Here is a 26,342-nt window from a genome sequence, read left to right as displayed (position 1 = left end):
ACGGCTGTTACTAGTTGAACAGGTCGTTTTTGAAGTGTAAAGTATTTTCGGAGGGAAAACTTCAGATCCATTCGCCAACGTGCCCACGAAACTCTGCCGACTCCTTTTCCTTTCCTCTTCTTTTGCGAACAACTTTTCTTTTACTCACAACTCTTCTTTTGCTCACAATTTTTCTTTTGCCCGCAACTCATCTTTTGCGGGCAACTTAAGCAAGCAGTTCAGCAGTCAATCAATTCGAGTCACCGACCACGACTTGAATCCACGGCACCACGCAACAACCATCAAAATCATGGGTCAGCTGAACGGTGAACCGGCTGCTTTGCAGTCCAAGGACCACCGCGACCTGCTCGATGTTATCGACGGGTTGCGGTCTCAAGGTCTTGGTCGATACGTCGACCTGCCCCAGATTATCGTCTGTGGCGATCAGTCATCGGGCAAGAGTTCGGCGCTCGAGGCCATCTCTGGCATGTCTTTTCCCGCTAAAGACAACCTGTGCACTCGCTTTGCGACCGAGTTGATCCTCCGGCGGACATCGACGACCGGCATTGACATCAGCATCATCCCCGGAGCTGGACGATCCGATAAAGAAAAGGCTAAGCTTGAGGGGTTCGGCCACAAGCACGCCGGTGCCGTGGAGGAGCTGGACTTGGGCAAAATTGTTGAGAAAGCCAAGGACATCATGGGCTTGAACAGCGACAACAAGGTCTTCAGCACCGACATCCTCCGCGTCGAGCTTTCCGGTCCCGCACAGCCCCATCTGACTTTGGTCGACCTTCCCGGTCTCTTTCTGGCCGGCAACAAGGACCAGTCCGAGGAAGATGCAGCCCTTGTGGAGGCGCTCGTGCTGTCATACATGCAGAATCCACGCACCATTATCCTTGCCGTAGTGTCCGCAAAGAGCGACTTCGCACTCCAACAGGTGACCCGCCATGCCAGGGCTCAGGATCCTGAGGGAGCCCGCACCCTGGGCCTCATCACAAAGCCCGACACGCTGGACGAGGGTTCCGATAGCGAGCGCTTCTACATCGAGTTGGCGCAGAACAAGGACGTCCAATTTCGTCTTGGCTGGCATGTTCTGCGGAACCGAACCTATGCAGAGCGCGACGCCTCGACTGCTGCCCGAGATGCCGCCGAAGCCGCCTTCTTTTCCAGGGGTGTCTGGAAGTCGCTTAAGCCCTCGCAGCTCGGTGTCGCCGCGCTCAGGATTCGCCTGAGCCACGTCTTGCGCGACCAGATTCTCAAACAGCTGCCCAGCGTCCTTGAGGACGTGACTGAGGGTCTCAACGACTGTAAGAACACTCTGGTCCGCTTGGGCGCCGAGAGATCGACAATCGCGGAGCAGCGCCGCTACCTTCTCAGAGTGAGCACCGAGTTCTCGAATTTGGCCAAGGCGGCCATCGACGGTATCTACACCCATGCGTTCTTCAATGACTCCAAGGACAGGTGCCTTCGCGCGGTTATTCAAAACACTCTGACGGAGTTCGCCGAGGAAATGCGGAAGAAAGGCCACGCCAGAGCCATTGTTGATGACTTTGACGGTGAACACGAGGACTCTGACGATGAGCCGCCTTCTATCTCCCGATCTGAGTACATAGACGAGGTGAAACAGCTGATGCGAGAGACCCGGGGTCGAGAGCTTCCTGGCACGTACAACCCCCTCATTGTCACGGACCTCTTCAGAAAGCAATGCAAGCCGTGGAAGAGCATGGTTCAAAGCCTTCTAGAGCGGGTTTTCGCAGCGGCCTCCAAGACAACCGACTCAATCGTCCGTTATGTAGCCGACGGGGAGACCGCTGAAGGACTCCTGAGCCAGATTCTGAACCCGACATTGGAGGAGTTCAAAAAAGAACTCAGCGGCAAGGCCGACGAGGTTCTCGAGCCCCACGTGTCAGGTCATCCGATCACGTACAACCACTATCTGACCGACAACGTCCAGAAAGCGCAGGCCCAGCGCTTGCGTAAACGAGTAGAGCAGCAGATGCTAGCTTATCTGGGTTTCAGCACGCTCCCCAAAGAAGTACTCTGTGTCGAATTCCCTAAGCTACTAGACTCACTCATGACGGAGCTGGAACCAGACATGGACACGTACTCGTGCTCCATGGCAATCGACATGATGGAAGCATATTACAAGGTCAGGAACCTGCCCTCTCCCCCTCCCCAACAATTGCCCCCGTCCCTGACAGACACTTACATGGCATTTTGGAATTGAAATAGGTCGCACTGAAAACACTCGTCGACTCCATAAGCACGCTCGCCATCGAGCGCTGCCTCGTGCAGAAGCTCCCATCCATTCTCTCCCCGGAGATTGTGTGCGACCTCTCGGACGAGGAGGTGAAGCACATCGCGGGGGAGAGCAACGAGTCGGCGGCGGAAAGGGCGCAGGCCACCGAGAAACTCGCAGTGTTGGAGAATGCGTTGGCTGATTTGAAGCGGCTGAAGGTGCATGGCAGTCAGGTGGTGAATGGTAGCAAGGAGATGTGAACTGTGGTGGACAGCTCAGCGGTGCCTTTGTTCCCTGAGGCTTCCTGAGACGTTCTCGGACTAACTTGGGCTACCTGCGGGCCGCGTGTTGTTTCCCTTTCATCAGTAGCTTCTGGGCGAGGACAAAGAGAACCGCTTCTCGCAGTTTATTTGATTTCTTCGATGCATTGCGACCCCCTGAGGGATTTGATGCCGATTCGGTGCTCGAAAAGACGGATGTACCTAACACTTCTAACCCAGCGCCGCAGGTAACTGCAATCGATCAGATTGATTGCTGGGTCAGTGCGAGGGCCCTAGCCGCCCGTGGAATCGACTCTAGCTACGTGAGCTCGGTGGATGATCTCGAGGAGCTTGGGGGGGGGGCTTTCCAGTTCACCCACCGCGAGGACTAGGTGTCTTAGTTTAGTACATCGTACATTGCTGAGGCGTCGCTCGCCATCAGCCTGTCCAGCTTCGCGGTTACAGTTATACGACGACAAGTTACAACCGCGGGGATCATAGAAACGAGTTGACAGGCATTCTCTTCGGGTCTGTTCTGTTCAATTCTAACCGTCGGTCTCTTCATCCCCCGGCGACCTTTGGCTGATGGCGGTAAGATATGGGAGCTGCGAGTTAACGACGTATAGTTACCGGGTATACATGTATTATGTATAACGTAGGTGTATAGCGAAAGTTACATACATGCGAAAGTTACACTAAACCACACCAATGCGATATTTCACTTCTACACCCACTTCCTCTATAACCTAACATGCCTCAGAAAAATGACGAAAGCCAAATTATCTTGGCCCTCCAGGCTCTTGAGAATGATCCCAAATTAAGTCTTAGAGCTACAGCTCGGATCTTTTCTATGGACCCAATGAAGCTAAGCCGCCGTCGACGCGGTCAGCAGCCACGACGCGACATTCAAGCCAACTCTCGGAAATTGACCAATTTAGAGGAATCTGTCATTGTTCAATATATCCTCGACCTAGACGCCAAAGGATTTCCTCCCTGTTTGTCTAGTATAGAAGATATAGCTAATCGACTGCTTGCCGAACACGATATAGGACGCGTTAGAATACGTTAGGCTTCAACCTTCGTCAAACGCCACCTAGAGCTCACTATATGTTTCAATCGGAAATACGACTACTAGAGGGCCCGATACAAAGATCTAGAGATCATTTGCAGTTAGTTTGCGCTTGTACGGAATATAATCGCAAAGTACGGCATCTAGGAGGGGGATATCTATAACTTTGACAAGACCGGGTTTCAGATGGGTGTCATCTCGACTACAATAGTTATTACAAGCTCCGAATAGCGTGGGAGGGCAAAGTCAAAACAGCCTGGCAATCGCAAGTGGGCAATAGTAATCCAGGGCGTCAATACTACTGGCTAGGCGATCCCACCGTTTATTATCGTCAAGGGCAAGTATTACCTCTCCTCTTAGTATAAAAACAGCCCATTGTCTAAGGACTAGGTCATTGCAACTTCCAAAAACGGTTAGATAACCAACAAGAGAGGCCTAGAATAGATCCAGTATTTCGATAGGTATACCAAAGCTCGAATAGTTAGGGTTTATCACCTCCTTGTCCTCGACGGCCACAACAGCCACCACTCGACCAACTTCGAACTCTACTGTGAGAATAACATTATTACGCTCTATATGCCTCCCCACTTGTCTTACATCCTCCAGCCGCTCGATATTAGGTGTTTTAGCCCGCTTAAGATAGCATATGGCAAGCAAATCGAGGGGTTAATACAGGCAAGTATAACTTATATTACCAAGGAGGACTTCTTTCCCGCGTACTATACTGCTTTCCAAGCCGCCCTAACCCCTGAAAACATTCAAGGAGGTTTTCGAGATGCTAGACTTGCTCCTTTTAATCCCGAGAGAGTGATCTCGCAGCTCGATATCCGTCTAAATACGCCAACGCCCTCGAACTCGTGGCCTGGCAATGCCCACACCTGGGTTTCCAAGACCCCAAATAACCCAATAGAAGCCTCCTCGCAGTCCACCCTTATTAAGAATCGAATTGCCCGGCATCAAAATAGCTCTCCAACCGAGATTTTGAGGGCGGTTGATATATTTGCAAAAGGGACATCTAAGGTCATACATCAGTTGGCATTATTGCAGGCAGAGAACCAGAGCCTCCGAGCTGCAAATAAGGCGCTAAATAAACGCCGGAGAGCCAAAAAACAGCAGCTGCGGCAAGGAGGATCGCTTTCTATACAGGATGCACAGGATCTAGAGGGTCAGAGAGAGGTTGAGGTGCAGATAAAGGAGGAAACGCAGGCGGGTAGTGGTCGGAAGCCGAGGATTGAGACGCGTGCGCGGCGTTGTGGCAACTGCGGTGAACCAGGCCACAATGCGCGTACCTGTCAGATAGTTATGGAAATGTCGGAGGAAGACGATTCCGAGTAGTTTCATTTGTTTTGAGGTGGTTGGGTGGAATTAATACAGATTTAGTTGAGAGGGTGTAGTTTAGTGTAACTTTCGCATGTATGTAACTTTCGCTATACACCTACGTTACCTTATAGCTCATACCTCAAGGTCAGCCGCCAATGCTCACTCCACACCCCTTGACCGTCGTGAAAATGGGAATACTGGAGCTCTTTTGCACGCCCTTTATTATTACAGTACTAGTAGTAATGTAAATTCATAGCTTCAAAGTTCAAACGACTTCCTAAGAAACTCGAGGCGGCTTCGCGTTCGGTCGTTTGCGCTTCAACTGGTCGACAGTGGACCCATGGCCCCACTAACAAGGTGGTCATGTCTTGGCGGCTAACGACTTCCATGTCGGGCCGTGAGTTCCTGTCGATCAGGTTCCATTGCTCACTGCCAGTTCAGTTGCAGTCATATCCAAGTTTTCCAACTCCCGGCAGTAGGTGACAACCATGGAAAACCCCATGAGCTCCCCCTGGGCTGCCGCAGGAATTCTGCTCCCTGGTTTTGTTAGGAGAGCACGAATTCCGGCGTGTCGACAACTCGACATCCCTTGAGAAACGGTGTCTCGGGCGCCATCTGACCCCCGACGCGACTTCCGGATCTCGGAGCAGCCGGATGAGGCTCCACCTCAACGGAACGTGTTCCTGATGTGTGTCGTTTCCGTTCGCGTTTTCTGACGTCAGGCTGTTGTGTGTCGCCTACTGTGTATCGACAGTTCGTTCGTGAGAGCGAGACGTCAACTTCGGGAGCTTGGAAAATGCCAATCTGTTCGGACCACGATGAATGGCGTCGGCAATGACGGCGGGAACTGCGACATACGATTCATTCTCCACCGCCCGACGCTCCGGCAGCTCGACAAAGGACGCCTTTACGGCCACAGCGAAGCTATGGTACCGGCGCATCGTGGTCGAGCTCGTAGGCGGGCGGAATTCCTTGCCGCCATCCAAGGACGGGCGCCGCATCCCTTTGAGGCCGCACCGTCCAGAGTCGCTCGTTGATGAAAGACGCGGGGCGCCCTACGTCTCCAACTCAATACGAACGTCTCGCTACACCATCTACGATTTCTTTCCCAAGCAACTCATCTTCCAGTTCACTCGCTTGGCGAACTTCTACTTTCTCTGCGTCGGCATCCCGCAGACCATCCCCGGAATCAGCACGACCGGAAACTTCACTACCATCCTCCCGCTTCTGTTCTTCGTGCTTCTCACCATTGCCAAGGAGGGCTACGATGACTGGAAAAGACACCGACTCGACAAGATCGAAAATGCGAAGCCGGTGACGGTTCTGAAAGGTGCAGGAGGCAGTCGAGGCAGACGGGGTGGGAAATCGCGGTTTTGCGCCCCGCCGTCCGAAGACTTTGGGGTCCGCGGGCGGACCGAGACAGTGCGCGCATCTCACGTCGACTTGCAGTGGCGTACGGTTAAATGGGAGGACCTAGAAGTCGGGAACGTCATCAGACTGACAAGGGACGAGGATGTCCCGGCCGACATGGTCCTCCTTCATGCGGATGGCGAAGAAGGCATTGCCTACGTCGAGACCATGGCCCTCGATGGAGAGACGAACCTCAAGAGTAAGCAGGTGCCAGTGGCTTTGAAAGGGTGTGACTCAATCGAAGGGATATGCAATTGTGGCGCCGAGTTCGTGGTCGAGGATCCCAACCCGGATTTGTATCGGTTCGACGGGCGGGTAACGGTCAACGGAGAAACGCTCCCTCTTACTCTCAACGAAGTGGTCTACCGAGGTTGCACCATTCGAAATACAGCGAGCGTCATCGGACTCGTCATAAACACCGGGGAGGAGACAAAGATTCGCAGGAACGCGAACCGCCATCCGAGTGCGAAGAAGCCAGCTCTCGAACGGATGGCTAACATGATTGTGATCGCCCTGGTCATTTATCTTATTGCTCTCGTTGCTGGTCTTTCGGGTGGTTACGCCATCTGGCAGCGCACCTACGAACGAGCGGCTTGGTACTTGACCGATATCTCGGTGCCGTACTCGCATATCATCATGGGCTACGCCATCCAGTTCAACAATGTCATCCCCTTGGCTCTGTATGTGAGCCTGGAGATCGTCAAGATCTGCCAGATGCTGCTGCTGAATTCCGACATCGATATGTACGACGAGAGGTCGGATACCCCGGCGAGGTGCAACACCAACACGATCCTGGAGAACCTTGGCCAGGTCGGCTATATGTTTTCGGACAAGACCGGGACATTGACAGAAAATGTGATGAGATTCCGCAAAATGAGCGTTGCCGGCACCACATGGCTGCATGAGATGGACCTTGGAGGCGTCGGGGAGGTCGACAATGCTGAGGCATCAAAGAAGTCGGATCCGGGGTGTCTACCCCAGGGCACCGAGCATGGCACTATCTCCGCGGACAGCGCCGTCTTCCCGGTGTCGCCAACCATAGCAACTCGGCCCGTCAATGGTCGTCGGTCCTCGTCGCACTGGCGGTCCACTGGCAGGCCCGATCATGTGCAGCCGGAACTCACCACGGCGGATCTGATGGAATACATCCGTCTTCGACCGGACTCGGCCTTCTCCAGACGCGCGGTGCAGTATATTCTCGCCATGGCACTCTGCCATACATGTCTGCCGGAGATGAAGGACGGGAAACTGGATTTCCAGGCTGCCTCGCCCGACGAACTTGCTCTTGTGAGGGCGGCCCAAGATCTAGGCTTCTTAGTCATCCAGCGCAGCACACAAGCAGTCACTCTCCGGATCTCAGCACCCAGCGAGTATTCGGAGCGCACATACCAGATCCTTGACGTGATCGAGTTCAGCAGCAAACGCAAGCGCATGTCGATAATTGTGCGCTGCCCAGATGGAAGGATCTGGCTAATTACCAAGGGTGCCGACTCCGTCGTTGTCCCGCGGCTGAGAATGGCTGATCTCGCGGCACAGAAGGTCAAGGAGCTCCGTGAAAGCCTCGAGCTTGAGCATCAGCTACTGCGGAAGAGCGAAGCCCGTGAGCCGCGCAACAGCTTTGGAGGCCGGCCCAGCCTGACAATCCGGCGGAGTCTCGCCCTCTCGCGGCACCACTCGGTCGCCGGGGCCAGCGGCAGCCGCCCCAGCGCAAACAGGAGCAAATCCTTCGAAGTCGGCGGACTGGCTGCTATCCCATACGTCGATTCTAGACCGTCGCTCAACGCTCGCACGGCGTCCCTTGATATTCTCCGCGCAAGAAGCAAGGCTCCGCAGACGATTTCTCAGGCCGTGCCAAGCAAGTTTGCTTTTCTCGAGGATCGGTCCCTTTCCGACGATGCGGCGGTGTTCGCTCGCTGCTTCCGGCAAATCGACGACTTCGCGACCGAAGGTCTGCGCACTCTTCTATTCGCCCACAGGTCCCTGACCGAGCAAGAGTACCATAGCTGGAAGAAGCTGTACCGCGAGGCAGAGACCAGTCTAGTCGACCGTCAGGACCGTATCGAGGCCGTAGGAGAGATGGTTGAGCAGTCTCTGGAGCTAATCGGCGCATCCGGCATCGAGGATCAGCTGCAACCCGGCGTCGCCGAAACCGTTGACAGACTCCGGCGGGCCAATATCAAGATCTGGATGCTTACGGGAGACAAGCGGGAAACGGCCATCAACATAGCGCACTCCGCCCGTATCTGCCGCCCGGGGTCCGATATCTTCGTGCTGGATATTGTCAAGGGCGACCTTGAAGGGCAGATCCTGGCTGTGATGGAAGATCTCCAGATCCAAGCGGAGACAAACGCCTCCCATGTCCCGGGGCACACGGTGATTGTCGTCGACGGACGCACCCTGGCCGCGCTCGACGAACCCGCGGCCACCAAATCCAAAGCGCTCTTCTACCGCCTCGTGCTCGCCATTGACTCCGTGATCTGTTGCCGCGCCTCCCCCTCGCAAAAGGCCCTCCTCGTCAGCGCCGTCCGCGCCGCATCCTCGGCTCGCTTCACCGCTGCCGAGCGCCACCCGCTCCTCCGTCGCTTCCTGCCTACTACCTCGCCCTCGCCGCTGACCCTTGCCATAGGCGACGGCGCAAACGACCTCGCCATGCTCTCCGCCGCGCACGTCGGCGTCGGCATCTCCGGCCGCGAGGGACTCCAGGCCGCCCGCGTGGCCGACTACGCCATCGCGCAGTTCCGCTTCCTCGCCCGCCTGCTGCTCGTCCACGGCCGCTGGAACTATGCGCGCACCGCCCGCTTTATCCTCGCCACCTTCTGGAAGGAGATGTTCTTCTACCTGCCCACGGCGCTCTATCAGAGAGAGGTCGGGTACACGGGCACGAGTCTGTATGAAGCCTGGAGCCTGACGGCTCTGAATACCCTGTTCACGAGCCTGTGCGTCATCGTGCCCGGCGTGTGGGAGCAGGAGCTGAGGGCCGAGACACTGCTGGCCGTGCCGGAGCTGTATGTCTTTGGGCAGAGGAACGAGGGGCTGAATCCGAGGAAGTATTTTGCCTGGATGGTAGCCGCTGCCGCGGAGGGCGTGTTGGTGTGGTGGTTTTGTTGGCTGCTGTACGGCGGGCTGAATCCCGTCAGGGACGAGGGCTTGTTTGCGCTGGGGAACTTGGTGTTCTCGGTGAATATTGTCTGGACCAATCTGAAGCTCTTGTGAGCACGACGCACTCCTTCCTTCTTCTCGCTTGTATGGGAAACATTGGCTGACTCCTAGCTTGGTTGCTTGCCAGGATTCTCGATACCTACTACAAGACCGACATCGTCGTCGCCTCGTTCTTCATCACCGTCGCCGGCTGGTGGCTGTGGCAGGTGTTTCTCGCCGGCGTGTACGCGCCGGGCGTCTGGCCGTATGCCGCCAGAGACGGCCTCTTCTCGTCGTTCGGCCCGGATCCGGCCTGGTGGGCGGCGCTGTTCGGCGTGCTCGGCCTTCTGACCTCCTTGGAGCTTGCCTACAAATCGGTCAAGCGTAACTTGATGGTGGCGGGGCTGTGGAAATGGGGCAGAAAATGGCTGAGGGGGTCGACGTGGAAGACGGCGTTCTGCTCGACGACGACAACGACGCGCGGTGATTTCATGTGGCCCGAGGAGGGCGCGAAGGGGAACCCGGAGGAGTGGGATGTGAACTTGTGGCAGGTGATGGAGCAGGATCCGGCCATCAGGGAGACGCTGCGCAAGATGAGCAGTTTTGGGTATCAGGATAGAGGGGAAGAGGACGGAGACAGCATTGGCGCTGAGATGGCCGAGGATCTGGTTTGAACTCTGAGGGTGAGGATATGTTTATTTTTATTTTTTTTTACCTTTTTTTGTGTGTTTTTGCTTCAAGCTGAGTGAGCTGTTATGTGGTTGACTAAGCGCATGAGATACCCTTTCTTGTTGTACTTGTCGTCTTGGGTTAAGACATTCTACGTATACTTCGTTGTCACCACTCATCACATCACCTCTGCGTACCGGTTGGGGACTCCAGGGCCCGCCGGTCATTGGCCTGAAGACCATCGGCACACTTCTTTTGAGGCGGAGTCGAAATACGGTGAAAGCTCGGCGATCATTGAATTGAGCAGGTACAGTACCTCCGTACTACCCTGCTGCACCCAGCCGGTGTTTCATTCATTGCCTCGTATGGTATGACTCACAGGGATATGGAATATCCAGACTAGGCAACTCTACACAGTATCCCCCCAAGTCTCCTCAACGCCCAAACGCCCAATCGTGCAATGACCGTTCTTGCGCTCCTTCCCTTCCTGAGGGCACATTATTATTAACCAACCAACCACCGTTCATTACTGGGTACTATTACCCCCGCCCTCACCGCGCCCCGTTGTCCGGCACACCCTGCACCGGCTCGGGCGCTTGCAGCCAACCAGCATCGCTGGCCGCAACGAGGCCGGCAAACCACACACTCGCCATCTTGCGATATCCCACATCGTTAGGGTGGGTGTCATCCGCCAGATCCGAGGTGCCGGGCCCGGCATCGCTGTGCATGTCGACCAGCACCAGCTTCCTCTTCTCGGCGTCCCGGAGCTTGCCCGCCAGGTCCTTGAGCTGCCTGTTGATGGCCAGCACGTTGCCCTCCGTGTTGGCGTTCTTATTCACCAACAGCGTGCTGAGCACGATGACGGCGCGCGGGCTGACGCGCCACAGGTCGCGGATCATGGCCTCCATGCGGGCGCCGGCGCTGCTGACGTTGAAGTTCTGCGCCGCGTCGTTGGTGCCGGCGTTGATCAGCACCACGTTGGGCTTCCACGTGGGCGCCGACACGCTCGCCATCGCCTTGACGTGCACCTGCTCGATGCGGTAGCCCGACCAGCCCTCCACGTCGTTGTCCGCCATGGTGCCCGCCCGCCGCGACCCGACCATGTTGACCGGGTTGCCCGCCGCCGCCACCTGCGTGCGCAGCGCCTGCCGGTAGCCGTTGCCGTCCGACGACGCCTGCCCGTACGTGATGGACGCGCCGAGAGGCATGATCCGCAGCGCGACGCCCCCGCCCAGCGGCTGGGTGGCGCGCGCGCCGAGGTTGAAGTGGTTGCTTGCGACCCCTTGGCTGGCTAGGGGTGCGGCGAGTGCTGGGAGATAAGGGTTAGCGATCTGCGCGCGCGCGCGTGTGTATGTGTGTGTTGGTAGAGAGAAGACCCGGATGGAACATTGAGGGAGGGTAACCTACCCACGAGGAGGGTGTTGATGGGGAGGAAAACCATAGTGAAGGATGAGGTAAGTAAGATGCCGTGCGTTGGGCCAGGGAGAGAGAGAGAGGTCGAGATCGAGTGAGGGACTAAAGACGAAGAAGTCGTCCAAGCAAGCCTTCCGGACCTCCGGTATAAGCCCTGATATATATATATATATATATAAGGCGCGCAGGGACTGCACCGTCTGATGTGGGTGGCGTGCCGGATGTATGCCTATGAGGTGTTGGGAGGCGGGAAGTCCAGAAAAAAGGAGGAAACTTTTCGCGACAGTTGGCATGGGATAAATACCGTGTGCTACACTGCGTCTGCGCGGCCGGCGGAGATGAGCACAATATGGAGAAATATTGCTGCCGCGTGCCTATCGTGCCGCTCGGATGACCAGCGTCGCTGTCAAGGTCGCTTCGTGATTAGGTAGGCAAGCAGCAGTAAAAGGCACTGTGCAGCTCCTCCAGACCAGCAGCCTAAAGTGGGCACAATCCCCGAGACATCGTGAGGGTCACCTGCGCAGGTCGTCTGCTGTTTCCGTCGTTGAGGTCTCCATTGTCGCGCTGTGTTGGCTCTGTGGAATTGGAGGATAACCTGGGAACCGGAAACAGAAGAAACAGCGGCGCCTGCGTTGGCTTTTGATGGCGAGGGCCTTTCGGGCCAACCGGCTCAGGGTGTCAGCACGGAGGATCCAAAATTGAAAAAGAGAGGGCGTTCTGGCCAGAACACGACAAGGAGGGCCCTGAAAATCCAGGTACGTACCCGCCCACGGAAACGGCTCGGGTTGCACAGTGCCATAGAAAGCTTAAACCAGTTAGGGCCCTAGCACCCTTGCAATTTGCCGTTCCGATTTCCATGCAGCCATCAGGCGTAAACAGCAAGGGGTTGTGGCGCGAGCGAAACAATGGATCAAGGATCTCCGGATTGTAACAGTACATACAATACACGAGACTGCGCTTGCAGGTTTCTAGCGTTGTAACTTGTATGCGCATGCATTGTTCGGTACATAAAGATATCACCTGGAATGTGAAATGCTGTCTGGCCCCTGGCGACAGGAATGCCTGACATGACCCGCCTTGTTGTTGGCTTTGGCCGCTTCAGGGATCCCGCCTCATCACCTAGTCAGACCGAAGGCCCTTGCATGCATCTGCGCCGCGACTTCTCGTATCGCGTGGCGGAGTCGGACGATTCTGGTTGGTCCACCGCACTGGAAACTTGCCCTTTCCCGAGAGCACGTTTCTCGTAAGACGTCCATCGGTAGGGTCCGGGCGCTTCCAGTTCAGAGACGAGACGGTTGCATTCGGCTGCAATTGCACGAAGGAAAGCTCCTTCCTTCCCCAGATGCCAAGCCCCTGCACGGGCCAGCCCGATCAGCTCGAACCGAACCGATCGTTCCTGAACTTCTCGGCACCTTGGCATGTTCTTTTTTTGGCCGAAGGTTCAGTTAACGTTAAAAGAGTTCAACAAGTTCTCGGCGAATCGCAGCAGGGGAGAATGGAGGGAGGGGCGACGCTACAGCGAGATAAGGGAGGCAAGAGCCAAAAAGGGATGTTGGACTCGGATACCGGGAGTCGAACCCGGGGCTGTTGAGATAGCAGTCACTGCTGTGCAGTGAGAGTCAACGATGTTACCGCTACACCATACCCGATTGAGTCGAGCGTGGTTCCGACTTGTTTGGAGGAAGGTACCCGCTTGTGGTATTATGAGGTAAGACAAACTCCTTCGTGAACAATTGACAAGACAATGGGACACTCTCCTTTTTTGGCTCGAGTTATTTGAAAGTCTCTGGCGTGATTCCTGTTGTAGATTGTTCATGTTCTTACCTAACTTCCGACCCGGGTCTATCGACGGAGCTATGCCCGTGGCAACCACTAGCGCATAGTTACGCCATACTGTGCAGCAGCAGCAAACCATTCCCCAGGGTCTGCTTGCGAGTAAGATACCTACTGTATATGCATCCCCCAGTAAGGCAGGTAAGGTAGGTAGTGTTTGGGTCACCAAATTGATCGTGTCCCTAGAACCCTTCATGTTTCAAATGGCTGATGAACTACCGACTAAAATGTCCTTGAACGATACGAAAACAAATATAATCCCCTGTCCTTATGTATTGTACCTTGACGCCAGCGCTTATTACTCCAAAACTTTCACGGATTGTCAATTTGTGCTTTCAAGCCGGTCACTCTTCCCTCACCCTCGGTCCCGAATCAAGCGAGCCCTCAGACTCGTCGCTCGCCGCGCTCGATTGCCTACAGTCAAAATTCAAATTTCAGCATGCAGTCCACCCCAACACGAGACACACCGCATCGTAGGTTTCTATGATGGAAACGGGACTCGGGGAATAGGAACTTACGAAACGCCCGTCCACCTCCTGACCAGCCTCTTCTTCGTCTCCATTCCTTCATCGCCCTCTCCTCCCCGACCACGCCCAGCCGACCTTGCATCCCCCGGGACCCCCCATACCCCCGAGTCAAAATCAAAGCCAACGCCAACAACCTCCCACCAAGCGCCGCCGGCCTCCCAAACGCGCCGCCGTGCCTCCTGGACCATGGCGGGATCCCGCAGGTCCGCAACGGCAGGGTCGTCGCGCCAGTACAGGTAGATGTCGCCGAACTGGTCGTAGACGGCCTGCAGCGAGGGCATGGCGCACTCGCAGACTGCCGCGCGGCTCGCCTTCATCAGCTCCAGCACGGCGTTTGCGGCGCCGCAGGTGCCGCAGCGCCAGGCGGCCGGGAAGCGCAGCGCGTGCGGCGATGTGATTTGTACTGGGAGGCTCGCAGTGAGGTGGGAGGGGGGTTCGAGGTAGCTCGGGGGCAGTGGGAGAGGGGGCTGTTTATGAGGGAGACCTGGGGCTGGGAAGGTTGGGAAGGCCATTGCTGTTGCGATGTTCCTGTCCGCAAGTTGTTGGCTTGTTGGCCTGTTGGCTTGTTGGCATCAAGAGGGCAAGCGAGGCGAGTCTGGCTGACTGCCCTTGACAGGCAAAAGAATGGCGTTGCAGGACAACCGGGGAAATGCGTTGAGTCGAGATGTCTTGCCGCAGCCCGAGCGATTCATCTGCAAGGTCAGCTTGGTTATCAAGGGCGGCAATGTGCTGACCCGTTCCCTCCAGGCCGTGGTGGCCTTGATAAGCCCCGGGGGTTATGCACTGTAAGCAGATCCGGAGTCCGAATCGGATATTTTCGCCGAATCACGTCGAAATGGATGCAACCATGAAGGAAACCCCGATACACGGAGCCCGGCAGCCAATCAGCACACTGGATCACAGGTATCCGATTCGTGCTGCTGGCAATTAATTATTAGACCGCACAAGCAACACACAACTGGGACATGGACGCCAGTGGGAAGTGGAAGATGTCGTTTATCTCTGGAGTTGGGCCACTATGCCCTCTTATCATCGCGGAGTTATTAACGATCAATTCGAAAGCGTTAAGGTTGACCGGAATCTGGGGGCCGAGACGCCGAGACCTGCCGCATTCCCTCTCACTGGATTTCGGAGTTTCCCCAACAAGTGACGATCGAGTGACGATGGCACATCCCTTGCACCGCTCATGACCGGGAAGGAAGGTAAGGCAGGCAACAGTGCAATGAGCCCTGATCTCACCCAAAATTAGTAGTAGTACAATACAACAGATGCCCTCGAATGTTGATCCGACTGATGATGAGCGAGAAGCCCGGCATCCAAAAAGCCCAAAACCTCGTGCGGCCAATTCTGTATTTGATTCCAGGTTCGGAGTAGCGGCCACTCCAGCACCACCTCAGCACTGGACGTCAACCAATACTCCTACGCCGTCCCCAGCCCTGAAATTCTCGCCCTAGCATGCCAAACTCGGAATGTAAGATCCACTTGAGTCCGACCCAAATCGGAATCGGCAGCCCAACTGGGCAGGTTCGGGAGCGGCAGACTTGAGCATCTTGCATCGCTGGCTATCCGAACTGGCGCAACTGTTCGGTTATCAGGAAACGGTCCGCCGAGCCCCACTAATCCGCGATGCCGAAGTGGGCCATTTCGGCATGTCGCAATCGGTCGGACCCGTGGTGGAGCTGCCGGGCCGGATGCCGTACCGGGCCCTCCGGGTTATGAGTCAGCACCAGGTAACCTTCCTATTGCACGGGGAGGCCCCGGAATGTAGGTATCATACACCCGAGCTAATATGAAGTATATCTGGTGGTTGGAATGCTCCGTCTCGAGTTACGAGTGTTTTTGAAGCAGGGAAGCGCAGCCGAGACTTTTCGTTCTCTCTGAAACGGCAAGTGGAGACGGCGAGCTGTGTGCTTGGGAGATCGGAGCCGGCAGCACAGACCGCCGGCTCCTGTTTTGTTCATGAATCATGAAGTGTCAGATCTGTGCAGCACCATGAAGTGACAGCCGGCACTTGGGGAAAAGCCCCATGCCCAGACCCAATGGACGATCTATGCCAAGGAGTCCAGACGCGAGATCTACACACAAATGACGCCTGTACAAATAATATATGCAGATTTTCTCGCCCTCCATCTACTTGGCGGCTCGTCAATCTCTCACAGAGCAGAGCGCTTCTCGCCTTGCCAAGACTTCTTGGCTGTCCGGTCTCTGTCTCATCGGCCATAGTCTAACACGACGGAGTCAGTCAATACACACATGCTGAGGTCGAGGAGTATACCGTACTCTGCTTTGAATCGCCAAGCCGACATTTGAACCGTTGCTTCCCTGTGCTCTGCAGTCTGTCAAGCTCAAGATTAGCCGGTCGCAGCGTGAACAGTACAGGCCACTCCCAAACTCCCAGCCGGATGGAATGGCTCCAGCTCCCGCTCCAGCTCCCGCCACACGCCATGGAATCGGCATGGCCCCTTGGGTGTTATCCTTCCTCTTTCGCTGCCACGGTGTGGTTGAACATAGGCACTGCTCCCCCTCCCTCATATCTAAGCCCAGCCAACCTTCCATTAGGAGTCGTACGATTGTTTCTTCTTTCTAACCATCTCTTGACCCAACGCTCCTGTTCCTCTCCCCCAAGGCGACACCACCAACACCACCTTTCCACGAGCAGGCCTCATCCACCCAGAGCAGGTTCTCTCCTTCCGTTCCTCGGGTCCGGCTACCCACCTATTTTTTGTTATTTACTTTTCACTCCCCCCGCGTTCCGATAAAAAAGAAATGCATCTCCTTCTCCCCCCACTCGCCCTCACCCTGGCGCTCGTCCGCCTGACCACCGCCCTGCCCCTCAACATCAACCTGGGCGCCTACTCCCCCGCCCTGGTGGTCGGTGACGGCGCCATCTCGTTTGAAGGAGAAGAAGGCGCAGCAGCCGGCGGGGGCCAGTCGGCGGAACAGATTGTCAACGCCCTCCAGGGCGCGGCTGTCTCGGGTGCCTCCGCTGCTGCTGCTGCTGCCGCCGCGAACAACAACAACAACAACAACGGTGCTGCGAGTGTGACGCCTCCAGCCGTGGGCGCTGCTGCGGTGGTGCAGATCGATGAGCCGAGCCCGACGGTGGTGTTGTTGAACGACCCGGTATGTTTCTGTTCCTCTATCCAAGCCCCCCCAACTCAGACTAGTTGTGTTGTTCCCGAGAGAGGGGAAAGACGGGCTGACAGTGGGAGAAAGCAGGCGACGTCGGTGTCGGGAAAGGAGCTTGATCCCCGCTTGCGATGAGTCCTGTATGATGTATTATGTATTGTATATTGTACAGTACAAACGCCAAGTACCGTGGCACACATCGCCCCAGGACTCCTTCAGGAAGATTCCGGGCGCGATGATCACCTGTCATTTGCGACGGTGGCCCCTTCCACCGCTCACGAGATGAGGGGTTGCGGCATATGACTGGTGTGCTGAAACTGAGAAAGGTATAGTGCGGGAAGGCGGTTATTGTGAGGATATGTTGGATATTCCCCTAAAGAAGTGGTAGACAATGTGGCGGTGTGCGGCAAGTTGTTGTCTGTCTAGAGGAGCGCCCCGAAACCCCTGAGATCAATACAGGCGTGTTCCCGTTTCCTCTGAGACGAAATGGAAGACAAAGTCGGTCGGGTTAAACAATCCGTCGGTTCAAGTTCCTGTTATCGCTTCGGAGTAATGTTACTTGTTTTATTACTGACATGCTGAATCTCAAGCCTGTCCTGCAAGAGGTCGTCCTGTGGTCGCCCACCCAGCCTCTATTTTAACGCCCAGATCGGGTATCCCGAGCACCGCAACGCTTGTGCCGAACATGATCTGTCCGGCAATTAGCCGAGCCTCACTCTTCGTAGTCATCCCCGCCGTTGTTATCTCCAAAGGGATCAAAATCCTCCTCTCCAAACGTGTCATCCTGAAAGCCCTCTGGGCCGTCGAATCCGTTCTCATACATCTCCGCGCCACCTTCCTCTTCCTCTTCCTCCTCCTCCTCCTCCTGCTCTTCGGGAAGCGCAAGGGCCTTGGCAACTCTCTCCCGTGCTGTGGACGCAGCTGTTGGCATCGAGGCCTGCGCGCCGCTGTCGCTCCCGGCGTCGCTGCCCGCACTGCTCGGGAGGGCGCTGCGACTGCCGATCGAACTTGTGCCGCCATACGTGCTGCCGGGCCCTCCCTTCGAAAACTCGAAGAGGTTGCCCATTCGCGTGTAGTCCAACTTCGTGCTGATGGCCCGCGTACGCAGCATGTTCTGTGCTGCCTCTGTGGCCGAATTGGCGGGCGTTGTCTGACCTTCTCCGATTCGGGGCTTCCGGGGACGGCCGTTCCTCTGCTTGGGTTCTTTCTTCGAAACCTTGGCTTCGAATATCTTCTGTTGCTTTTTGCGCATGTAGTCCTTGTTGTGGTTGGCCCAGATCATCTCCTTGATTAGCACGTCTCTCTCGGAAAGCTTGCAAAACATGACTTCCGGGTCGTCCTTGAACTCATCCTCGTGGACGATAGGATCATCCGAGACCTTGGACGCAGGCGTCAGTCGTTTGTCGGATCCGTTAGGAACCGGTAGGTCGGTAGTGGCGCCAGAACCGCTGCTGTCGGGAGGATTATCATTGGCCTCGGTCACCGCGATGGAAGGTTGCGCCTTGCGAGCGGCAGACTCTTCCTCGCGTCGCTGCTCAATATCTCTCGTAATAACGGCAGAGGCGCCAATCATGGCAGGATCGTTGAGATGGCCTTGCATCTCCTGCTCGAGGTTGTTCTCGTCCAGCTCCCATTCCTCATCGATACGCAATCTCGGCTTGGGTTTCTTCTTCCTGCCAGCCGCATCGCCACTGCCACTGTCCGGGTCTTTGCCACCTTCCTCCGCGGCGGCAGGGGCCTCTCTTTGCCGAATCCTCATGTTCTCCATGCCGGGGACCTGGATCCCTTGCGCTGCCGCCATGGCCATCTCGCTGCTCGGGTCCACCTCGATTTCCTCCTCGGATTCTTCATCTTCCGAGTCGCCAAACTCTTCTGCCAGGGTTTGAAGCTGATCATCGGCATCTTTCGTTGCAGCGTTCGCAATAGAGAGTTCATCAGCAGTGGGCTTGCGAAAGGGACCGGTGGAGGCACCCTCATCAGTGCCGGACGTTGGCGGAACTGCTTCCGATAGCGTCTGCACGGATAGCGTGGGTACCTCGGTGGCAGTAGTCCCAGCCTGGAGTGCCGGGTCAATAAGTAGTACTGGAGACGGCTGGGACTCGTTGAATGTTGCCGTGGCTTGCCGCTTCGCAGAGGTTTGCTGTTCCGCCCCGTTACCAGGCTGATGGCCATCCCGGGAGATTGCCGCCGCCTTCCTTTTCCTGCCCTTCTTCGGGTGATTTTCTTGCCACTCCTTCGTCTGTTTGTAGACGAATGGGGGATCGTGCGAAGCCTCCGGAAGGTTGCGGGCCTCTTCGAATTCTTGGATCGTCATCTGGGCCGCGGGCACGTTGGCAAATTCTTCCATGCGCTCTTGAAGGGTCGCCATGGTGACTTTCGCAATGTAGACCACCTCCCGAACCGTACGCCGGTAGTTGTGTGCACGAGCGGCCATGATGATGGCGGCACCACAGATGCCAGCAGGCCTTCGGCCATGGGTGATGTTGTCGTGGCGCATGCGCTGGGCGATACGGATGGCCGAGAGGGCCACTTTGTTGGTGTCGTGGAGAAACTCCAGCTTGCTGGCAAAGCGGAAAATGAGATCCTCGATGATGATGGGCTTGGTGCCCTCCTTCAGGTGACCATGTGCGTTAAGGAGGTCTTTGTAGCAGCGGCCCAACAGGAAGACGTCCGTCTTGATGATGTCCGCCAAGTCGATCAACATGACCTTGTTATTATCCTCTTTCCGGCAAATGGCGTAGAGACACACGGCTGCAACCGTGTTTTTGCGGCGGCCCTGGATGAAGTTGCTGGTGGACGCAATCTTGTAGGTCTGAAAAGCCTTCTCGGCCACATGCGGTGGGATCTGCAGCTGGTATGCGAACTGGTTCAGAAGCTGCTTAGCCTCCCTAAGACTGCGTTCGCGTGCCTCGCTGGCACCAGAACCAGCGACGCGCCGAAAGGGAAGGCTGCCAGCAGTCGGGCGGATGCTACCTTGATCAGCTGCAAGATAACTACCGTGGACAACCGCGGCACCAGATGCGCTCTCGCCAAAAGTGACCTCAGCGACGATGTTGCTCTCCCATACGACGCGGCCGCAGTTCTGGCAGGCTCCGTCGCGCACATCGGACTTATCACATTGGGGGTTCTTGCACACCGGGCGGTTGGACGGTGTTGCCGCATTGGGCGTGCCGGCAGACGGAGATGAGGCTACAGATCTCTCGCGGACCCGCTGCTCCTGGTTCATGATGCGGCGGATAGGATTGGGCTTCTTCGGCTTGGGCTTGCCCGAGCCTCCACCGGCCCGGATCATGGGAACCGACGACATTTATTTGGCGGGGGTGTTTTTATGCCTGTTGATCCCTCACACAGGGGTCGTGTAAGTCATGTAAGCCGAGAACAAGGCCAGAGTGAGAGTGCTATGGTGACAGAAGCCCGCGATGGTGGCGTAGTGGTCTCAAAGGCGCAGAAACTGATCTCTGATAGACGGAGTCACTCGCCCGCCGCCAATATGATGATGCCTTTAGTATTTTCGACAATCGCTGTCTCCTGGCCGGGCAGTTCTTTGATGGGAAAGGGGTGTCGAACCATTGGGATACTAGCGATGGCGAAATTGAGGAAGACATGCGACGAAGGGTCAAAATCATTGGAAGAATTGTGGTTTAGTCAAGCGGAGTGCGTGGGCACATCCAAATCACTTGCTGAGTCAGCATTCCTGCTTGGGACGGCGGTGCGAAAGGTTCGAATTCATTCGGGGTCAGTTTTTTATTGTCTGCATTGCCCCGCACTCCCACAGCCCCTCATCGAATGGGCAGACCTCGTTGTCCATCCTATTTATTGTCCATTCTGTACAATGTGTACAGGTTATCCTTGGATCATGAGTGGTGAGCTGATGTCGTCGGTACCTGCTGTCCTCTTAGATTCCTCTTACACCAGAAATCTTAGTTACTGTACAAGGACATTCCGCCTTATTACTGATGCGCCGCTCAGGCTGGACTGCGGAGCTACCGTATTTGGCAAGAGATGGCGGATTCGTAGCACATCAACTAATAAACTTCGTTATGTAACCGCTGCATGGCATTTATCCGCAGTGGAACAGATCTCTTGGCTCTCGTATCGCCAAAGGCGGACATCTGATGTAGCGAAGTATATATAGGCAGGATCCCGCATGTGATACTACACGGAAGACTGACCATCCGTCCTGACACACTCTCCGTGCCACTGAGAACCGACAGCAAACCATCGCCATGGCTCCCACGGACACTTTCACCATCACTGCCGGCCCAGGCACCGACATTTGGCGCAAGCCCCCGACCACCGATGTCTTCAACGGTATTGACCTACCCCAAAGGCCCAAACCCCACTACACCCCTCCCGCTTTCCCTCTGCTCCGCAACATGATGGCCCAGCCCAACGGCCTCAACCTGACCGTAGGGAGATCCTAAGTCCTAACTAACCCCACGTCAACAGCGCCCACCGCCCTCCCGCCTCCCGGGGTCCAACCCCTGCGCAACTCCGGACCCCTGACCTCCTTCCTCTCCGCCCGCATTTCGTTTAACTTCACGGCACAAGAACAATATGACCAGGGCGGCATCCTCCTGAGCTTCTTCCGGCGCAACGCCGACAAGTCTGCCAACAAGGCGGACGGCCCACCCCCGAAATGGATCAAATCGGGCATCGAGTTCTACAACGGCGCGCCCCGCCTCTCCACCGTGTCGTGCGATAACTGGGCCGACTGGTCCGTTGCTGACCTCAACAGGGAGGGCGGCGGGGGGAAGGGTAAAGAAATTGGGTGGACGACCATTCAGATAGAGAAGGACAAGGACGGCAATGGCACGGGGGTGTGGGTCTACAGAGTGGTGGAGGAGACCGGGGAGAAGATACCGCTGCGCGAGATATGCTGGGTGTTTGGGGACTCGCCCGAGGAATGGGAAGTGGAGGTGTATGCGATGGCGGCACGGCCTGAGAAAGAGGTGGATGGGGGGTTGGTGGTTGAATTTGCTGGGTTCGAGGTCAAGTGGAAGGACTGAATCACAGGTGAAGGGCAGGTCATAGAACACCATGCGAGAACGCGGACGGAGACAGCAAATGTGAGGAGGCCGAAAATCTCCCATTACCTAGCCCCTCAAGCGGGCGCAGAGCCTGGCTGGGATCGAGTTGGCGGTTCCAAACCGCCAACCCGATCCGGTGATATGAAGCTAAGCTCATCAAGAAACTGAAAGTCGTCATCATCAATCGTTACAAACGAAAGACCGCCGTACTCTGCGCGGCGAAGATATTATAAGCAACCATGCAGGCAGTTTCCCGGGGCTGTTGCGTGGCCCCATTCCAACCATGACCATCCGAATTCATGTGTCCCGTTTTCGACAAAAGGAAAAATAGTGCGGCCAAGCGCGTTCGGGTGGTGTCGATGGCAAGCCTCATTGCGTACTCTCAGTGCTTGCGAAAGACCCAAAAAAGCTCAAGAAGCTGAGATGTCGTAACCTCCTTTCCCCTGATGTCCCGTCGAGCTTTCCGTAAATCATTCGACCAGCGACGGTGCAAACCAAGCAATTCAGGAAAGCAAAAACGCCAGGATTCCGCGGGGCCCCTAACCAGCCCAGTGTCCACAGTATCGCAGATGAAGAATAAGAATCAAGAAGAGAAACTGAGACAGCAGAGGGGCAGCGAGCCGCGCGTGCCTTCCTGCACACACTCACACCAAGGTGGTATCAGCATTAAGGCCCCTCTCGCTCTGCAGATCTTGAACCCCAAATTGGTCGGCCAACCTCTTGAGAAGTGAAGATGTTTCGAGAAGAAATATCTCCAAATGGTGTTCCAATCTGATGCAAGATTTGGGAGCTTGAACGAGAAAAGAACCAAACGCCGGGTGTTGAAGGGCAGAAAGACACCACCTCCGATGACCATCCGCTCCTTGTTGGACATTCCTCTTATTCCACCTGTAGGACGCCCGGAGCCTGCTCGTTACGCATCGCTGTACAATGGCTCCAGCCTCTCAGATCGTCTTGGGGGTCCGCGCGTTGCTCGCCTCAATGACGTCGTCGAGGTGGTTGCACATGGCAACAAACAGGTCAAAGAACAACTTCCCACCTCCCTCACCATACGCATCACCGCCACACTTCTCCATCTCTGCCTGCATGGTGCCGCTGCGCTTGAAGGTCTTGCGGCACCGGATGATGAGCGCCAGGTAATGGGCGCGCAGGCGGCTGTCCGATTCGGGCGTGTTGGCATAGCAATACTGCGCGCTGCGGAGGATCGTGCCGACGTCGATCCCGGAATGCAGTCCTTGCTTCCGCAGCGCCAGCTTCTTGAGCTCCTCCAACCCGTAGCGCTCCGCGACGCAGTAGACAACCGTGTCACGGAGCAGGTGTTGGCCGATGCTCGAGAGGTACACCGTTGGCTGGACAGCCGAAGGAGTCTGGGAGGCTTGCCCTGCGCGGCCACCTCCGAAGTTTGGTGAAGTGTTGCCCGCCGGGGAGGCTTGCGGTGTGGCCCGACGGGGAAGCGTGTCCTCGAGCTCCCAAGAGTTGCGCTGCTCGTTGAGCAGCAGGCGGGGGTAGTAGTCCCCCTTGTAGAGATACTCGAGGATCGCGCTGAAAACCTCCGGCTCCTCGTCCGGAAGCGAAATCCTCTTATTCTGCGCATCGACGAAGTTGCTGCGCAGGACCTTCTCAAAGAAAGGCGCCTGGCACAACACGTCCTCATGCGCTGCAAATAGTCGCTGCTCCCGGCCCACCACTAAAGTGACGATGGGCGAAGGTGCGATGGACTTCTTATCGGCCCTCACCTGCGAAGTAGTCTGCATGCGAGAGGGCTCCTCGCCTGCGAGCGACTTCTGCAGCTTGGATACTTTCTGGGCATCCCGCACGGCGCCCTTCCTCGTCAACCTCGAAGACTTGTCCACCCGGTGGTGGGAATCCATCGTGCCCGAGGCAGCCTCCCGCTGGGAGGTCCCGGCATCGCGGCTTCGAAACGAACCCTTGAACATGATGGTGGGTTTTTGTCGACAGGTATTATTCGCTGAATGACGAGGGGGTGCGGGATGGGGAAAGCAGTGGCGGAAGTGAAGACGACCTATGCTACCGTTCTCCGTTTGATAGAGAGCGACGAAAAAAAAGAGGGAGGAACCAGGGGTCAAGGAATGTGTAAAGAGTGACGCACAAAGAAAGATTGACGGGGTCCGGGCGGAATTGTCGTAAAAGAGGAGGACTCTTTGAGACAACTCCAGCAACAGCTTTGCGACCCTTGGGTTGTGTGACGTGGGGAGGGAGAGAAGAGACGTCAAGGAGTGGGGGGTTGGCCAAGGTATTTATACCGGCTCAGGTACTACAGTACGTACTGCCAGAGCCCGGGCTCCAAGACGGCGAAGACGCGGACCTCAGCCCTAATAAACCAGCATCTCATTGGACAAGGCAGTTGCACAACCATCTTCACCTAGAGACCCGGTTCCCATGGCATAAGTTGCCTCAATTGCCGTCATTCGATTCGTCAGTCATTAGGTTGACGTGGTCGTGAATCGGGGTGCAAACGGCAGCCTCATCCTGTGTGCTAACTGCGATGGCACTTCAGGTTCCCTCGGGTGCGAGGTCGCCTCACCTTGTCGGGCCTTGCACTCACGACCCAAAAGCTCTGACTGGCTCTGAGCTGTTCACTACCTTAACGGAGCTTGCTGCTGCGCCCTCGGCACCACAATCAGTTATTCAGAGCTTTGACTGGTCACAAGCTATGGATTGGCTGGTTCGGGCTACGCAGCGACGAATTGGGACTCGGAGACTCGCCACTGACGATACTGTGCAGCATGGAGCTCATGCCTTGAGCGGGGTGACTAGCACACAGGTGACAGCGCCTCGAAGCACCAATGGAGGACGCCCGCTTCTTTCCGCCAATCATCTGTAGTATGTACTAGTAGTACCTTACCTGGTAGACAGCCGCTGAGATAACTGATGTGGTCTCCTGTCCGATACACGACATGCCGCAGTATGGAACCAGACCCTCTAGTAAAATAAGGTACTTATGTTGAAATGTCCCACTTATTATTGCGCAGTACATAGTGGTGTGCTTGTACATACACTTCCGTTGAAGCTTGACGTTAAGTTATACCCTTGCATCCCCACAAGAACCAGGGCACGATTTCGGGTGTAAGTTGGTGCCCTGTGGGTCCAACCAAGACCGATCGGCATCTCCACAACTGGGCAGTTGAACGGCATCCTCAAGTCCGTCCTTCTACACGGCAGCCCGTCAACTGGACCAAGAAAAGGTAGCGCAGCATGCCGACCTACCTCTGCCACGGTTTCCGCTGGCAGCGACCCAACATCCGGGTCTACGTGATTGTGCAAGACCTCGAAGACGCCTCTCCGGAATGGATAATTGCCCCCAAAGGCTCTCAGAGCATCCTCAAGTCCTTCTACGACGGTTTCTCCTTCCTCCCCCACTGCAGCCCCGAGAATGGTCGCTCCATTCTGCCTGCTAAGGATGAAAGCGATACCGGCAACGGCCGCGCCGCCTCCGAAGACAGATTCGGCGCCCAGTCCTGGTCGGCCATCAAGCTCCTCGAGGAGTACGATCCGCGCGACGTGGACACTGTATCGCGGCCGTATGCGTACGTTGCCGACTACACCGTGCGCGTGGACCTGTCCTGTTCCATTGTGGACGAGATCGTGCGGTACGAGCAGCAGCAGCTCCAGAGCCCGCACCCGGCCGTATCCATTCCGCCCAAGGACTCGTCATCCTCCGTCGCGGGACCGTCGGGGTGGTTCGAGCGGCTCCGGGACCAGCTGGAGGGTGAGGCAGAGATACGCTGGTATGTCGTCGTGAACGGCGACGAGGTGCGCGACTGGGCAGATGAGCCAACTGGTGGAGTCGCAAATGCGTCCCAGCCCGAGGGGGAATGCCATCAATAATGAGTGAGGGCTGTTTAGCTATGAGATATGCCTCGCCCTTATGATACCACATTTCCGCTGTTCCCGAACACATACGACCATACCTGGTAGACAATACGGCATCCCGTCCGCTCTGCCATCGTCAAGCTACCAAGGGCCGAATCAGTACTCAGGTTGGTGACAACGGGGGAATCCTCGGTGTTGTATGGTTTTTGTCCTTGTTTTTCTCCATCATTAGCCTTGGCGGAGACCTTGCCGCCAGGAACGTTCAGCTACAGATACCATGATAGGTTCATACCTAGTGAGATGGTTGATCAAGTAGGGCTTTGGGAAAGTCTGAGAAGTTCGTCTAGGATTGAACCTCACTTCTGTGCGGCTCTCGTCCTGGCTTCTCAGCGAACAATCCAGTGATCAAAGGCGTCGGTGCACATACAGTTCGGAGAATCATTTCCTCTGCTAGGGATGTACCCCAAATCCCATGGACCAGGCCTCATC

The 26,342-nt window shown here is 56.1% G+C and overlaps 9 protein-coding genes and 1 non-coding gene across 10 annotated transcripts; 5 read left to right on the top strand and 5 right to left on the bottom strand.

The window, feature by feature from the left end:
- Positions 1-289: 289 nt before the first annotated feature.
- Positions 290-2,481, top strand: B0T15DRAFT_395242 (P-loop containing nucleoside triphosphate hydrolase protein; the record flags this gene model as incomplete). The annotated part of the gene is made up of 2 exons (XM_062864769.1): positions 290-2,131; positions 2,215-2,481. The coding sequence occupies 2 exons, from the start codon at positions 290-292 to the stop codon at positions 2,479-2,481; spliced, it is 2,109 nt and encodes a 702-aa protein (XP_062722472.1).
- Positions 2,482-5,574: 3,093 nt separating this feature from the next.
- Positions 5,575-10,106, top strand: B0T15DRAFT_150032 (uncharacterized protein). The gene is made up of 2 exons (XM_062861981.1): positions 5,575-9,489; positions 9,567-10,106. Exons 1-2 carry the CDS (start codon positions 5,693-5,695, stop codon positions 10,090-10,092), a joined length of 4,323 nt encoding a protein of 1,440 aa, XP_062722471.1. The 5' UTR covers positions 5,575-5,692; the 3' UTR covers positions 10,093-10,106.
- A 443-nt stretch (positions 10,107-10,549) lies between these two features.
- B0T15DRAFT_150039 (carbohydrate esterase family 3 protein) lies at positions 10,550-11,717 on the bottom strand. The gene is made up of 2 exons (XM_062861982.1): positions 11,495-11,717; positions 10,550-11,396 (listed from the first exon to the last, which is right to left on the bottom strand). The coding sequence occupies exons 1-2, from the start codon at positions 11,526-11,528 to the stop codon at positions 10,639-10,641; spliced, it is 792 nt and encodes a 263-aa protein (XP_062722470.1). The 5' UTR covers positions 11,529-11,717; the 3' UTR covers positions 10,550-10,638.
- Positions 11,718-13,057: 1,340 nt separating this feature from the next.
- B0T15DRAFT_t81 lies at positions 13,058-13,149 on the bottom strand. Its single transcript has one exon. It is a non-coding gene; the product is annotated as a tRNA-Glu (tRNA).
- A 528-nt stretch (positions 13,150-13,677) lies between these two features.
- On the bottom strand, positions 13,678-14,372 carry B0T15DRAFT_510041 (uncharacterized protein; the record flags this gene model as incomplete). Its single annotated transcript, XM_062867837.1, has 2 exons — positions 13,678-13,747; positions 13,852-14,372. The coding sequence occupies 2 exons, from the start codon at positions 14,370-14,372 to the stop codon at positions 13,678-13,680; spliced, it is 591 nt and encodes a 196-aa protein (XP_062722469.1).
- A 2,149-nt stretch (positions 14,373-16,521) lies between these two features.
- On the top strand, positions 16,522-17,413 carry B0T15DRAFT_149872 (uncharacterized protein). The gene is made up of 2 exons (XM_062861980.1): positions 16,522-16,983; positions 17,080-17,413. The coding sequence occupies exons 1-2, from the start codon at positions 16,627-16,629 to the stop codon at positions 17,122-17,124; spliced, it is 402 nt and encodes a 133-aa protein (XP_062722468.1). The 5' UTR covers positions 16,522-16,626; the 3' UTR covers positions 17,125-17,413.
- On the bottom strand, positions 17,413-20,760 carry B0T15DRAFT_149818 (uncharacterized protein). The gene has a single exon (XM_062861979.1). The coding sequence runs from the start codon at positions 20,294-20,296 to the stop codon at positions 17,702-17,704; it is 2,595 nt and encodes an 864-aa protein (XP_062722467.1). The 5' UTR covers positions 20,297-20,760; the 3' UTR covers positions 17,413-17,701.
- A 455-nt stretch (positions 20,761-21,215) lies between these two features.
- B0T15DRAFT_510038 (uncharacterized protein) lies at positions 21,216-21,998 on the top strand (the record flags this gene model as incomplete). Its single annotated transcript, XM_062867836.1, has 2 exons — positions 21,216-21,300; positions 21,439-21,998. The coding sequence occupies 2 exons, from the start codon at positions 21,216-21,218 to the stop codon at positions 21,996-21,998; spliced, it is 645 nt and encodes a 214-aa protein (XP_062722466.1).
- Positions 21,999-22,963: 965 nt separating this feature from the next.
- On the bottom strand, positions 22,964-23,956 carry B0T15DRAFT_483971 (uncharacterized protein; the record flags this gene model as incomplete). The annotated part of the gene is made up of 1 exon (XM_062866197.1): positions 22,964-23,956. The coding sequence occupies one exon, from the start codon at positions 23,954-23,956 to the stop codon at positions 22,964-22,966; it is 993 nt and encodes a 330-aa protein (XP_062722465.1).
- A 1,065-nt stretch (positions 23,957-25,021) lies between these two features.
- On the top strand, positions 25,022-26,167 carry B0T15DRAFT_527961 (uncharacterized protein). The gene is made up of 2 exons (XM_062869006.1): positions 25,022-26,064; positions 26,146-26,167. Exon 1 carries the CDS (start codon positions 25,236-25,238, stop codon positions 25,866-25,868), a length of 633 nt encoding a protein of 210 aa, XP_062722464.1. The 5' UTR covers positions 25,022-25,235; the 3' UTR covers positions 25,869-26,064; positions 26,146-26,167.
- The last annotated feature ends 175 nt before the right edge of the window (positions 26,168-26,342 follow it).

This window comes from Chaetomium strumarium, assembly GCF_033439665.1.
Source record: "Chaetomium strumarium strain CBS 333.67 chromosome Unknown B0T15scaffold_3, whole genome shotgun sequence".
NCBI classification, from domain to species: Eukaryota; Fungi; Ascomycota; class Sordariomycetes; order Sordariales; family Chaetomiaceae; genus Chaetomium; species Chaetomium strumarium.
This window is presented reverse-complemented; position numbering and strand designations above follow the sequence as displayed.